At 41.2% G+C, this 15,599-nt stretch overlaps 1 protein-coding gene across 1 annotated transcript; it reads left to right on the top strand.

Annotated features, from left to right (window-relative positions):
- Positions 1 to 4,414: 4,414 nt before the first annotated feature.
- Positions 4,415 to 9,484, top strand: LOC146518528 (amphoterin-induced protein 1-like). The gene is made up of 2 exons (XM_085161024.1): positions 4,415 to 4,733; positions 5,092 to 9,484. The coding sequence occupies exon 2, from the start codon at positions 5,160 to 5,162 to the stop codon at positions 6,678 to 6,680; it is 1,521 nt and encodes a 506-aa protein (XP_085017150.1). The 5' UTR covers positions 4,415 to 4,733; positions 5,092 to 5,159; the 3' UTR covers positions 6,681 to 9,484.
- Positions 9,485 to 15,599: the final 6,115 nt, after the last annotated feature.

The raw sequence follows: 15,599 nt of genomic DNA, 5'->3' as shown, positions 1-15,599 counted from the left end.
TCATTAGATATTTTTCTTAATGAGCAGTTGAACAGGTGTGCCTAATGAAGTGGCCAGTGAGAGTGTCCTAAGTAGTCAAAATGAGCCATTTAGTTACAAAATGCATTTGTTTGTCTGTTCACACAGATCTTCATGAGCTTTCTGGAAGAGGCAGAGCAGCTGAGTTATTTGTGTAACGGGTGAGCAGAGCTGAAAAGTTATACAAGAAAGCACATGCGCTTCTTCGAGCAGGGCCTGAACATGCTGCTTGCACCAGATGGTGGCAGTATGTCCACTGTATTGTGCATTGTATTATATCAGTGGTTGCCGGCTGCATACATTTTGAACAGTGAGCAGTAATATCTCAAATAATGATAGAAAGAAACCATATTAACAGTAACCATCAAGTAAAACCGCAAAAGCTTTTATGCATCTTGGCATCCGCCGGAAGGCTATTCGTCATTCTTCCAAAGAAATTCAATCATTTGGTGGTTTGATGATGGAGATGGAGAGATGATGGAGGGCTGTCTAACACAATGGGACAAAATCTTAAACAGATTAAGATTAACATGATATCCATGCTCATCAAACCTTCCAGTGATCCCTGATGCTCAGGACTACTTACAGTATTTATGTGCAGTGATCCTTCTTTTTAAAGGGGCAAGCAAACTCAAACAACCTCAGCATAACGTCCCCCATCGCATAACAGAGCCACAAAGTTAATTCACTGATGGGTTCAAGATTTTTTCTTTAATTTGCCTCTGCTTCTTCTTAACCTGTACTTGACACAGGTTACTCTGGTTTAATTTTTTTCTTTCTCAGGCTGTGAACGACTTCAAATGTTTAGTAAATTAGCCAAATCTGTTACCATGGATTCCTTAATAAGGAAAATAGTAATCGGTGACTCATGTGATCCTACAAAGAACACCACAAGCACAAATCTGTCCTAAAATATATCCCAGCTAAGACTGTGGAAGTGGCAGGACATACCCTGGACACAACAGGGCAAACAGAGAGGCAGAAGTCAATGCAATGTGTGCATTCAATCCAATGGACAGTTTACCTAACAGTGAAGCACAATAAACAGCGGGCTCATTCACTGGAAAGAATGAGTATCTATAGTATAGTAAGGTATTTATGTTTATTCTGAAGACTAGCTTTGTGGATGGATGAGGATGTCAGTTTGCAACATTTTTGTTGCATTTAAATCTAGTGCCAGTCTCTTAATATTTGCGACAAAAAGAGCAGACCACCTCCAAGCCCAGTTTTTTTACCGAAGGTGTCAAACTTTAACTCTTTGTTCAATAAAGATGATATTTGTGACCCTCACATACCCTTTGTGACAAGTTTTAACATGTCAGTATATATCAATAAAGATGTGGTTTGATGACCATTAGAGTAGGTTCTGGGTTTTCCCCAGGGTAGTCTAAATAAGCTGTGTGGGCAGCAGTGTTGGGTAAGTTACTTTAAATTAGTAACTTAGTTACATTACTAGTTACTTCTATCAAAAGTAACTCAGTTACTTCAAGTTACTTGTTACTTTCAAAGTAACTAGTTACTAGGGAAAGTAACTTTGGTTTTACTCAGAATTCTCTTGTTAATGTGTTGCTTCCGTAGCTGGATACCCAGCCAGACTGCCAGTCTTCTAGCTTGCTTACTTGCCACAAGTGCACTGTGCCACCTACCAATAGAAAGGAAAAAATAATGTGCATATTTCCACGAGAGAAATCCCACACCTGGACAGTCGTTGACCGCCACCATGATTCTAGCCTACGTCACAGCGTCATGTGCGCTTTTTACATCCAACACAAAAACTGCAGTCGTGGTGCTTTCGATTGTGCTCAGAACTAGGAAATTCTGCCTTCTGAATAGGAAGATGTAGGTAACACCAGACTGCAGATGAGCTGCATACAGGGCTGGACTGCGACAAAAAAATCGGCCCCGGCGTTTTGACTGACCAGCCCACCATTATAGGAAAAATCATAAAGACTTTGAATGAAAACAATCGCTGTTGTGACAGTGATGTACACTCTTCTGATGGTATATATGTATCAATCTATCAATCGTTTGTTGTAAGATTCAGATAATTATTTTTTAAAAGCTAGACATTTTAAATGATATAACAAAGAAAAGTATTTCTTTGTGCCCCCCTCTCCCTGTTAATGCCCTACCTGGCCCCCCTGGCAACACTTTGCTAGACCCGCCCCTGCACAGTTACCAGCTGTCAGCTACTTAGAAAAGGATCCTGGTGTTATCTGTCTCTCAGAAACAGTTCATAACTTCCCTTGAACTCATCCATGTCACCTAAAAGGTAAACCTGTTTCTCCATCACCTGTTCAGCTCTGATGATTCAGTAAGGACATCTCCTGGTTTCATCTTCATGTTTCCCTCTCACCAGATAGCCAAACCGATATCATGACCAGCAGCTTTTACAGCTGTGCCTCCAGCAAACATCAGCTGATACTAGAAATTAATATTAAATAAATGCTAACAGCAGCTGATCAAGCTTAAACGTGCTGCTGTTGTTTAGCGCGACAACCGCTGGTTTCTTCTTTCTGGCGCGAAGTGGGCGATAAACAAGCAAGAGAGAAAAGCCGATCAGCTGATCATTGATCAGTTTCATGATTGAAGTAGAAACAGGAGAGGGAGGGGGAGAGAATGAGAGAAGAAGAGGCAGCTGTGCAGCAAAGACACAGAATAACTCCAGCTTTGTGTCTTTTCCATTCTAGCTGAAGTCCAGGACAAACTGTGTTCCTTTTCAGCTCAACACGAAACGCATAATATTTTCTCTGAATACGAGACGATTCCATTTTTTACGGGATGGTTGGCAATTAGAAATTCCGTCATGCTAGCGAGTACCCAGTACGAAAAAGTCAGCATAACGAAAATAAACTCCACCTAAACTTGGTTTATATCTGATCCAGATAGACTGCAGGTCATAACTTCTTACCTGAAGTTCAGTTCACCTGACAGTCGGACCGGCGGCCGCTTCAGGTCTCTCCTCCTCCTGCCTCCCCTTTCCCTCATCCACCTCCTGGCCTCCACCACTTGCTAATGTTACTGAATCTGTGGATTCACCACACGAAGTAACGAATAACGACCCTATCTAAATCCCAGTAACGATTAACGCGTTCCTGATTCCTACCACAATAATAACGTAGTTACTCTAACGTTACTTAATAACACGTTAGTCCCAACACTGGTGGGAAGTGAGAGTTTATACCCTCACTAACTTCTGATGCACACTCACACTCAGTTAAGGTTACGCCACCACTTAAAACCAGGCACAGTGGTTTATTCTTCAAATAACAGTACTTGCTGGAGATCATTTACATATAAACACATATCTGGCGCTACAGTCAGTATTTACAGCATCAGGACTGTGTATGAAATACACCATAGAGCCCATTTCCCCTGCAGAGAAAAGCACCACATCACTCACTGTGGCTCACAGAGGTCTGTTGAACGGTGAAATAAACTTTGCTGGGCACTAGATACACAGGCGATGTTATACACTCTCCTAATGATGAGTATTTACACACTACTATAAAGTGGCATGCAGACCTTTTCCACAGCAGACATATTGACCTGTCATGAGGTGGAAACCACAAGTTTAATTAATAGCATCACTGATGGCACAGTCCCCTTTAAGCTATTCCAGTCAGCTGGTACAAGTAATACAAAAACCACAGAGATAAATGTTGCCTTTGTTATGAGTTACACCTGAGGTCTACCTCTGAGATCACAGCCTTGAAAATGACTGTAAGTGAGGTGTGACCTCATCAAATAAGAAACCAGTTTTCAGGACTGGTTTGTCAAAGTGTTCCTTTGCATGGATGTTGCAGTACAATAAAACTTCTTCAAGCAATCCATCTTAAGAAACTTTATGTGCCTCTTAATTTTCCTGCTTTATTTGACTGATTGTGCTTAATGTGTCTGTGCCTGCCTGGTATTTACTGTAAGTCCATATGCTGTGCTGTACTCTGAACTCCCCGTATTGATTCCTATGTTACTGTACGCACATCATGTCCAGAGCTGCAGCAGTTCACCCACGCAGGTACCTCGTCCTTCACCAGGATGTTAGGACAACTTTGAGGAAAGAGATTCATTATTAAAGGCATGGTAGTACTGAATGAGCCATCAAGTCAGGTTAGGTAAAAGTGAAGAAAAAACTTAACTATTTATGTTTTTTGCCTGTTAACAAACTAACTAACAACATTCCCCTAAAAATGTGTCCAAAGACAAACTTTGGAAGACCTCCAGAAAACCTGGAGAACCACTGTTTTAATATCAGAAATGTTGGCTCATTGGAAGCAGAATACGAATCAGCTTCGATAAAGATGATGAAATGTTTACGCTTGTGTAGCCAAGCTGTCATCTCACTGCTTTCATGTCGGGTGCTTGTTTTTTGTCTTTTGAATCAGAGACTGGCCATTAGAGAGACTGAGAGCAGGAGAGGAAGTGTGGCACACACCCACCTCTGCTGTTTGCACCCCTCACATCAGATCAGCTCTCGGATATAGTTGCATTTCCTTTCCTCACCAGCGAGGCTTGCACACAGCCTCTTCCGGTCATTTGGAGCCGGACAGCAGAGTGCGTTCGCCCGTAGCTCAGCGTGTTAAGGTGGATGTCTGTGAGCTCGCGGGTCGCCGACGATAAAGATGATGAAGATGAAGAAGATGCATCTGTCCTAATCATCTCCGAGACTAGACTGCCAAGGACTTCTTTCTCTTTAAAAAACGAGAGAAAAAAAGGTAACGTAGAATCGCGTCCGCCCGCTGGGACAAATGTAAATGCTTTGATAACTGATATCAGGGAAACGACTAACACACACACTTAGTTAACTTTTAGACTATTCTGTTTATTTTGAATAATTTGACACATTGATTAATCGCCATAGTTTGTTATTTATTCTATGCTACGGCAGATATGACACTGATAACATTTTTGCCGACATTCAACTTTTTAATGATCCAGCTGCGCAAATGCACCACGCCTCTCTGCATTAGAGCGCGGGTTTGCTTTAATGGCATGACACTCTGCATCATTATCATGTCATATTATGTCCTGACAGCTTATTTATTGATCACGTGGCCCAATGTGTGATTACAGATCCATGATTTTCCACTGTGAAAGCTAAGAGAACATCCAGAGTCCCTGCAGTGCGTAGTGCTGGCGCCATGGTGGGCTCCATCGGCTTTTTTCGGCCTGCTGCTGTTGCAGTGTTAAAACGAAGGAGCTGCTTTATTCTGCACTTGACTTTGCTGTTACCAGCAGTGCGAGCCAGTGGGCAGCTAACTGGAAGCCCCCTGGATTGTCAGAAGACTTGTTTGTGTGCCAGCACCATCATCAGCTGCTCCAAGAAGAATCTAACAAATGTTCCCAACGCTCTTCCATCGTATGCAGCTGTGCTGGACCTCAGCTTCAACTTTATCACCAAGCTCCAAGCTCAGTGGACCGGCAGCAGACTCGACCGGCTGCAAAGCCTGCTGCTCAGTAATAACAACCTCACCTTTCTCTCCACTGAGGCATTTGTAAATGTGAGAAAGCTTCGCTACCTGGACCTTTCCTTTAACAGCCTCCGCCTGCTGGATGAATACATTTTTGAGCCGCTGGAGAATCTGGAGGTGCTGCTGCTTTATAAAAACCACATCTCTCAGATAGATCGCTCTGCCTTCTCTGGCCTCATCGAGTTGCAGAGGCTCTATCTGAGCCACAACCAGATCACACGCATCCCCGTAGAGCTGTTAAAGGGCCGAGGCAGGCTGGAAAGCCTTAGACTGCTGGATGTTTCCTCCAACCGAATTAAAGCTCTGCCCCTGGATGAGCTTCAGGCTCTGCCTGCCTGGATTAAAAACGGTCTGTACTTCCACAACAACCCTCTGACCTGCAGCTGTGAGCTGTATGAACTGATGGCACACTGGGAACTCAGGGAGCTCAGCCCTTCCACTGACTTCAGGAGCAACCACACATGTGTGACATCAGGCCAGCCGAAGGAAAAAATGGCCATACTAGATCTGACCAGACAGTATCTGAACTGCAGTGAGGTCAAAGGTTTTAAAAAAGAAGGCTATCTGGAGCAATCTTTGGTGTTAGACTGTGACACCAGACAGAAGAACATGGTGAAGAGATGGGTGCTGCCAGGAAACTTGACAGTGTCTCAAAACGAAACCACTTTAATCCGTAACGAAAGCAGCCTTAGGATTGGGTCCTTGAAGGTAGAAGACTCAGGGGTCTACACCTGCTATGCCACAAGTGATTCATTCAATGAGACGCTGTATGTAACTGTAGTGGTGTTTAATACCACCATGAGCAAAGGACTGGAGAATCTAAAAACAGCCTACACCACCCTTGTAGCGTGTCTGATCAGTCTTGTCATGATTCTCATCTACCTCTTTTTCACACCGTGTCGCTGCGCTTGTTGTCCAGGTCAGAACATGGAGAAAAATGACGGCAAAGACAGCCTCCACTCTTCAACTGTCAGTCTCTCCCAGGCACACGAGGAGAGATGGCAAGAGAGGGTGGGAGGTGGAGGTTTCCTCTACAGACACGCGGCCTTCCTGGAACCTAAAGAACAGCTGGAGCAGAATGGGAAGCTGAATCCAATAAGTGAGGAAGATGAGGAGTGGCAGGGGGCCAACAGGGGCAGAACAAGGTCTGATGTCAGCTCGGTGTGCTCCAATTCTCCTATGGTCATATGAAATAAGAGCGATGCCGCTGCTTCTTAGTATTCTAAGAATGTGAGCAAAATATCAAAAGTGAGCATCTTCCAAACAACGCTTTAGTTGACTCGAGACGGTGGTGCCGTTCCAGTAACATAAGATTCAAATTGATTTTAATCTTTTGATTAAATCAGTTTTAGGCCTTTCCATTTGTGATGCGTCTTAAAAATTTAAATGAATCCTCTGTGAAGGCACAGAAAGCTATATTTCTGGTAGAGGACTGTTTTTTTTTTCTTAAATGCAACACGTGTTCCCTAAAAATGAGAATATATAAACTTTAAATATTGTTTGCGTTCTTAAAAATACTTACCATGTAGACATTAACCACCAAGCAGCGCTTAGTAGACTACTGAAAGGCATTACTGAGAGAAGGTCACTTCAGAGTAGCCAGTAGCCTGCATGTTAAAGATATGGCCGTTCTTGCAATTGGGATGAAGGTGCTGCAAAGGTGAGAAGTTCTGAATTTGTTGAATAATGTAGAAAGGGAGGCTAATTTTTATGCAAAGCTTGCAGAACTCACTGTGTTACTATTATTATGCAATATTTCTGCTATATGTAACATTCCTGTTTGGTTAAACTTCACAGAAAACAGTGCTGTTAATAATTACTCTTATGCAACTTTTTCAGTTAAATTTCTTTTTAGATGCAAGTGCGATTTAATGTTTAAACAGCAATATGTGTTTTTTTGCAGTGATTTTGGCCTTAAGATGAAGTGCTTTTAAAAGCAGCTCTGATTAAATATCACATGCAGGTATACTTTTATTATCATTTAAAAAGAATTCTAATTTCTGACGAATTTTGTTGACTTTCTGTCTCATAAAATATTATTTATATTGCTCCAGTTCACAACAGCTGCTGTCTGAAGGCACTAATTAAAAAGAAATCTTTAAAAGGAACCAGACTAGCTGTTCATATCCTCCTGAGAACCAGGGGAAAATGAATCTTCCCACTGAACTTTTTTCGCCCTCTTTGGGGCTAAAAGAGGCCACCCAGACACATAAGATATTGATGGATAGACCAGGTTGTCCTCTATTTAGTACACCAGGACTTATTAGCATAGCTCAAATAAGTCAAACGATATCAACCAAAAACAAACGTCCATTAGAGAGGACATAAATGAATAGGCTGGTTCTCAGGATATAAACACTCAGCAGATATTTTATCAGTATAAACACAATTATTGACTGTTATTTGGCAAATTTATTCTCATCCAGTATACATACATTTCCAGTAAACAGTGCTGTTGTTGAGCGTCAGTAATCTGCAGTAAATATTGATGAACTCTTGATGTCATTGTCTGATTGATTAGCAAATAGCATGCCAATAGCATGAATACAGTCTCATTTAAAAAGAAACTATTCCACCGACTAAGCTTCAGGTATAGTTACTGTTATCTGTGGATTATGCAGAAAAAACAAATCCTGGTTCATAAAAAAATCATTGCAATAAGCTAAAGTTAAACACACATTCCAGACGACAAAAACAAAATCAGCCAGCTGAATTTAGCTACAAATAAATGCCACCATTTTATTATGTTCTATATGAGCGAGTTATTAGATGTAAACATTACAGTCAAACGGCTTGATTTTAGAGGTTGGGTTCAAATTAAATTACCAAAGATTACAGACTAATTTGAGTAAAACAAATAGTATAAATAGTATTGTTTTGTGAGTTTGGATGGATGGATGAATCTTAGAAACGTATGGAAGCTGCTCTAGATGGAAAACTTGAAACTGATTAATAATGCTAACAAACATAACAATAAGTTTCCAGTTGAGCAAGTTTATTTGCATATTTTGTTATCACACTGTGACAAAATATCGTGTTCAGTGTCAGGTTTCAGAATGGCAACATGAACGCACGTACTTCCATACTGAATAGCAGCCTGGAAGAGCCTGAGAGCGAGTACCATCCACTGAATGCTTCTGGGCATTAGTGCCCAACCCTAAGCAAATCAGCCGATGCCAGCCACAAGCCAGAATTCTCATAAACACTGTCAGAAATAGCAGCTGCAGCCAACACTCGGGCCGACAGCTGAAATATAAATGTACACGTAGCAGTTTTTCAAACAGATGTCCAACAGAATCCTCTTAAAAGGACTAGAAGCTCATATTTTACCCTGGCTGGTGCAACCACAAAAGCTGTGTTACACTGTGCAGAAAGGGGTGTGGATGAAAATCAATGAAGACCAAAAGATGACTCAAATAAATGCAACTTATAATAATAATGAAACAATAATAATACATTCAGGCTGTTCATTTCAGGTCACAATGTTAGCAGTAGAGCATCGTAATTGCTACACAATTGCTGGATAGTCAAAGTTGCGTTATAAAGGGTATGTATGTTAATGTTGAAGGTACAGTGATGTTTATGCACTTCTCATGGTGCTTTTTCAATATAACCTCAATGTAATCACGATAAATGTGTCTGTGGGAGTTTAGGCTCATGACATCATCAGAATCTAGCATGTCTGTCAAATATTATAATGTAGCAACACAACCGGAGGAACTTTTCAGTCTGTCAGAGGAGGCACATATGTACTATGTCATCATGTTGGACATTATAATAACCAAAGACGGAGCTACGTGTGACAAATCATTACCTACATGTTCAGTGTTTACAGTCAGTATATTGTCAGTGTGCTGAGTTCACCTGCTGTATTTTAATATATGCAATCCTGAATAACGACTTATTGCATTTCATTGTTTGCTCTGTGTAGCTTGTTTATTGCTGTACTCCTCATGTAGTTCACAAACAACAAAAATAAACATAATGTAAAAAGAGACGTGTGCAGTATGTCCTGTGACATATGTGCAGCTGCAGAACTTTCACTGTCATGTGCAGCCAACAGCTTGTTAGCTCAGCTTCACACAAAGAGTGGAAATACAGAAACAGGGTAAAATCATTGGTGTGGCTCTGTCCCAGGCTTAGAGAATCCAGCTAACTTATTAATTGTGACTTTGCAACTTCTTTCACATGCATAAAAAATAAAGACTTGAAATGTATGAGCTATGTCATAGTGCAAAGGCACCTTTCATTTTTGCTTTGCAGTTTTTGCTTGCGTTAAAGATGCTTTAAAGGCAGATTTTAACATGTTTGGACACAATCAGACCAGTTGTGCTGTTCTGCAAAGCTAAGTAGCGGGTGACTGAATCCTTAAAAGTATGCACACTAGAATAAGGGGCAACACAGCAACAAAATTACTTATTAATAATTTAAAATATTAAACTCAGAGGGAAATTCCCTCTCCAAGTCCACAAAACACATGTAGACTGGTTGAGCAATGCACTCTCAATTATCCTCCGGTCCTCCTTCTTAAAGATGGGAACCACATCCCGAGTCTGCCAACATAAAAGTACCGCCCATGATCTCCATGCAACATCGTAGAGGCAAGACAGTCCTACAACATCCAGAGCCTTTAGGAACTCAGTGTGAACCTCATCCACTCCAGGGGCTCTGCCAGCAAGGAGCTGTTTAACTGACTCAGTAATCTCACGCCCAGTGATGGACAAGTCATCCCCCTCGTCTCCAGACTCTGCTTCCTCTAGGGAAGATGTATCAGTAGGATTAAGGAGATCCCTTCCACTGCCTGACAAAATCCTCAGTTGAAGTCAGCACTGCATACAGTGCAGGTAGAGGACCGCTTTCCCCTCCTGAGTTGCCTGACGGTTTGCCAGAATCTCCACGAGGCAGTCCAAAAGTCTTTTTCTGTGGCCTCTCTGAACTCCTCCCACGCCCGAGTTTTTGCTTTGGCCACTGCCCGAGCCGTGTTTCATTTGGCCTGTCTGTACCTATCAGCTGCCTCTGAAGCCCAGTAGGACTCCTTTCACTACTGGTGTCCACCATCTCATTCGAGGGTTCCCACCATGACAGGCACCAACCAGCTCAGTACAGCATGTCTGTCCAGCATCCTACCCGGCCACCTGATCCAACTCACCGCCAGGTGAGGTGGTGGTCAGTTGACGGCTCAGCCCCTCTCTTCACCCAAGTGTCCAGAATATACAGCTGTAGATTCAGAAGGCCAGATACGCTAAACTATTGTTCAGCTTATAAGTGCAGAGAACAGTCAGGACCCATTCCCTGAACTGCAGGATCAGGGAACAAACCCTCTCATCCACTGGGAAAAAATCCAACATACAGGCAGCAGGGAAGATACCCACCCCAGCCCGCCGCCTCTCACTACAAGCAACACCAGACTGAGACAGATTCCAACTCCTTTCCAGGAGACTGGTATCAGAGGCCAAGTCGTGTGTTGAGGAGAGCCCAACTATATCTAGCTGGTACCTCTCATCCTCATGATTAGCTCATGCTCCTTCTCCACCAGAGAGGTGGTGTTCCATGTCTCAGTCACTAGCCAAGAAATTATGCTTTACTTAAATTTACTTACAGTCTAATTATTTATTTTTTTTGCTGTAAAAACCTGACTCGTTACATCCTTATTCTAGTGTCCCTACCTTTAGGAATTTGAAGATAAATATATTTAGATTGTCATTTTAAATAAAATATATTAAAATCTATTTAATTGTTGGAAAATGATGCCCTTAGTTGTGGGCCATATTATAAAGTGTTGCTATCTTTACTACTCAGGGCCACTGACTCTCTTATCAAGAAAGAGAGTCTTAATCAGAGAGTATTCCAATTCAAAATGTAAAACTGTTCCTTTAACTTTGGCTCTGACTGATCAGACTTGGCCTGACTGTTGTGTCCTTCTAGGCAAATATTAATTTTCACTTGCTGTCCTAGTTAGTCTGCAGGAAATCCTCTGGCTTCAGTTTCTAAATTACGTTATTGACTCAACCTTGTTCACTGGAGAGTGAAATAGGAGACCACAGGGACTGCTGGGGTGGAAGCTGGGAGTCGTATTTGTTGCATCTGTGCCTGAAACATGCCGGCTTCTGGCCACATTTGAAGTTGCTGGATTTTCAACCTTATTTGGATTGTTGACCACAGTATGTCCCCGAGGAGAGTGAACTCGCTGTGCTGTATTCAGTTTCCTCTGCCTATCACAGTCCAAGACAGAGCTGCATCATATCAGCTTCTGACAACCTAGTGTTTCCATCTTATTACTGTAAACTTGCAATTTACACACATAAAACGCATCTAATTTTATGTGGAACATAATATATGACACTTGTTCATGTGACCGTCTGGCATGTGTGTGAAGACGGTGCACTGTGACACCTCACCGGCTGGCCTGCAACTCATCTCCTGGATAAATGATTGAAGAGGTCTGCAGGGATGTTCGTGCTCCCTGTCTCAGCAGGCGCTTTCTCACATTACCACACTTACTCACAACACACCCAACACTACCCAGGTGTGTGTGAGACTAGGCTTAAAGATCTGAAAAACGCTGGACAAAAACACAACACTGAATCAGGATCTGCAAAGTGTTTAATTCATAAAAAGCCCAAAGGAGACAGAAGGGGGCTGACAGTGGTTCATCTGTGTGATTGTGCAAGCGTTTAAATGGGAAAGAGCTACATGATATGCCAGATTATTATTAGAACAAACGCAGCTGTCTGAAGAAAATATCAGATCGCTGAACATCACACACACACACACAGATGGCAGTGATTGTGAGCCTGCTGACAATGAATGAATGGCGTCTTTGCTCGGTGGCTTAAAGGCTGAATTCTAAGTGAGATGACTCATCCTCTCCTCAGGCCCCTCCCAGGAGAATCACATGAATGGGGAAGCGACTGAAGCAGCAGTTGAGCGAGTCTACTGCCATCTAGCGGTCACCAATACCCTGACATGGAAGGATTCATTCTTCCCTCTGCAAAAATATTCTTGGACACTTCTCAGATCATTTTTTCATGCTTGCATGGAGTATGTAGGATTTGCCCTGATGTTGTATAAGATGAAATGGTTTTTTGGTGGTCTCAAAAGCAGAGGATGGAGGCTGGTGAAAGAACAGATCAGTCACTTTGATATTGTTGTCTTCCATTATTTGTTAATCTTATATTGGTGTTCCATATGTTTCACAGTTTTTCACTCCATCGGGACAGAGCGGAGCCCGTCCTGCTCAACAATCATGGCCGATGCACTCTAAAGATGACTACACGGCAGGAGAAATGTTCTCCTCTTGCAGTAACTGCCAGCAATCACTTCAGTGAAACATCTGGGAGCACACTCATAAACATTTTCTCCAGAATATCTCAGGCCTCATAGCTTAACCTAAAAAGGGATAACATGCTGGGAGTGATTTATAAACTCTGAGCTCGATGAGATGAAGAACACAACGCAGCCCCGGTGGTGAAACTGCACAGTTAGGTTCAATAAGTATTTGACGATGACACATTTTGCCTCTGTGCACCAACACAGAGGACACTAAACACACTTTTAAGAAAGGTATTGACATAATTGTTCATTTTACAACCATTTACCCCATTTTTAGAGGCTCGTGTCAATATGTTTAATCTTCCAAAAGCTTATAGATCCAACTGTGAGCCACACCTGTTCTCAGGTGTCCTCACTTTCACTACATCCTGATTTAGTTTCTGTTGACTTCTCTTATCTACTCTCTGTAAAAGCCTGTAAAAGTCCCTCTGAAGTGAAGAATACTGTTGCTGCCTTTATTTGGCAAACGCAACGTTAGTTGTGCAATCATAAAGATGAAAGTGACCGTCTCCTATTTGTGTCAGAATCAACGTGTTCATCCTGCACACGGGAGACTGGATGTTACTTATGAGAAAATAGCTGAACTTTCCCCCCATATAAGCTACAAAGCCTCTGTTTAATATCCCTCCACTCAATGCTGCCCTCTGGAGGACTGACAGTGTAAAAGGTTCATCATTCAAACAAATACAAAATAAACACAGACAATCAGAAAGGTTTAAAGAACAGCAGCCTTTATTCAAGCACAAAATCAGCTGATGTTCACATTATTATGAGAAACAATAAAAAAACTTGGTGTCAATATGAAAAGTGCATTTTTTAAATTTAATTAAGTTGTACTCACAGAGCCAGCGTCCCACAGCGTGAAGTGGGCTTTTTTTTAAGCTGCAGACGGCTCATTCAGTCAAAAGGTGCTTTCAGAGGGCAAACCACTGGGGATGTTTTCATTCTTCTTTGCTTCTGTGTCGAGGGAATGACCTGAAACACTCAACATTTTGATTAGAAGCATCTTTAAAACATGTTCAAAACAAAAAGAACTGGATTTTCACAAAGAAGGCCTAAAACTCAGTGAAACAGCAGAAACGTTTCCAGGTGTGCAGGTTTAGATTCAGAGCTGGACGAGATGACATTGAGTTAGGCCAAATAATACTCACACCAGTTGATATTTCTAATAACCACAAATGATGGCAAATTTCTTTGAAGTTAAAAGACATGGTCCTGGGATACGCTCACTCATTAATCATATAAAAGTTTTTGTTTTTCCACTTGATTTCAAACTGTTTCACTGAGTTTGCTCATTTTAATTTTATTTGGAAATGCTTGTTTCAGGTAGTTTGTATTACTTTTTTATTATTAATATGTGGAGGGTATTTATCAGATGGAAAAAAACAAATATTTTATCAATAGCTGACTCACAGTCACTCATGTGAACGGCCCAAGTTTAATAAACATGCATAAATGTCTCCTCGGACATTTCCCGCCTTTATTTTCATTTAAATGTGACTTTTTAAATGGTTCAGTTCATTCTTGTTATTGTTTCCACACCTAATTTTAGTTCGCTATAACAACATCAAGTCACCTTTATCCCTGCAGAAATCCAAGCGCCTGCACCTCCTCTGATTTAGCAAGCAATCGCGTTGGCATGAACCTTTGCACCGACTAAACCTGAAGCTGTAAAACAAAATTTGCACGCCTCATGTACCGCGGCGAGCAGCGCCGAATACAGTAAACTAAACAGACTGCCATCATAACGAGTAAGAACTTGCTTATGACTGATTGTACTGCAGGGCATCTATATCCATCATACACAGCACTATTTTCACTGGGCAATACTGCAAGTTTAGTACAAGCACAGCATTGTTAATACCAATACGTTTATCTTATAAAGGCAGCTTATGTAGAGCAGAGCAATGTGCAATGATTTATGAGATGAATCATCATCAATTTGCAAAAATCTGAATAAATTTTACTGACCAACAAATCACTGTGATTTTTACTTTCCACAATAATTAGTTAATAATACAAATTCAAGACACACATTTCAGCTTTTCATGTATTTTAAAACTGGAAAATGTTTAAGAAATTTTTCTAGTGTATGTCTGAGTTATAGTTTTTCAATTTCAGAACAAATATTTAGTAAAGTTCAGTGGGTACATTCTGAACTTGGATGATGGAAAACAAAGTACTGATCCTAGTATTCCAGTATCCATCCGATACCATCACTGGTATCAATACTATCATTATGTGGATCAGCCGCTGCCTCTAACATTGACATAATTCTTTCTCTCAGAGCAGGTAAGAGCACTTACAAATTATAATGGTCTTGAGATCTACTTTTCCCCATTTTTGTAATGTTTAGTTTAGTTTACCGTGTATTTGTATTATACATATATATATTCAGTTATTACAGTTTTGGATTTTCTTTACCTTCTATTTTTATTTTACTTTAACTTTAGTTTCCGGAGTACGTTTGTTCATTTTAGAGCATTCACCAGAGACAAGATTTCGGATAATCAGTGTCGATGCTACAATATAAACACTGAACTTTTGAAAGCAGTCGACTCAGTCTTGTAGGCTTCCAAAGCCTCGTCAGGCAGGTTGTGCTAACAATTTTTACCAAATTCTAAAACTTTTTTTTAATTTTAGTTTTCAAAGTTCACAAAATTGTTTCTTTTTCAAAAGTCAAATTTTTTATACCTATTTTAGTTTTTAGTGAACTATAATGATCTTGCCTGCATTACATTGTCCTTCTGTGTCACTCAGAGACTCTCAGGCCTGCTG

Source organism: Neolamprologus multifasciatus, chromosome 5 (genome assembly GCF_963576455.1).
Source record: "Neolamprologus multifasciatus chromosome 5, fNeoMul1.2, whole genome shotgun sequence".
Lineage (NCBI taxonomy): Eukaryota > Metazoa > Chordata > Actinopteri > Cichliformes > Cichlidae > Neolamprologus > Neolamprologus multifasciatus.
Note: the sequence above shows the minus strand (reverse complement) of the source record. Positions and strands in the feature narration are given on the sequence as shown.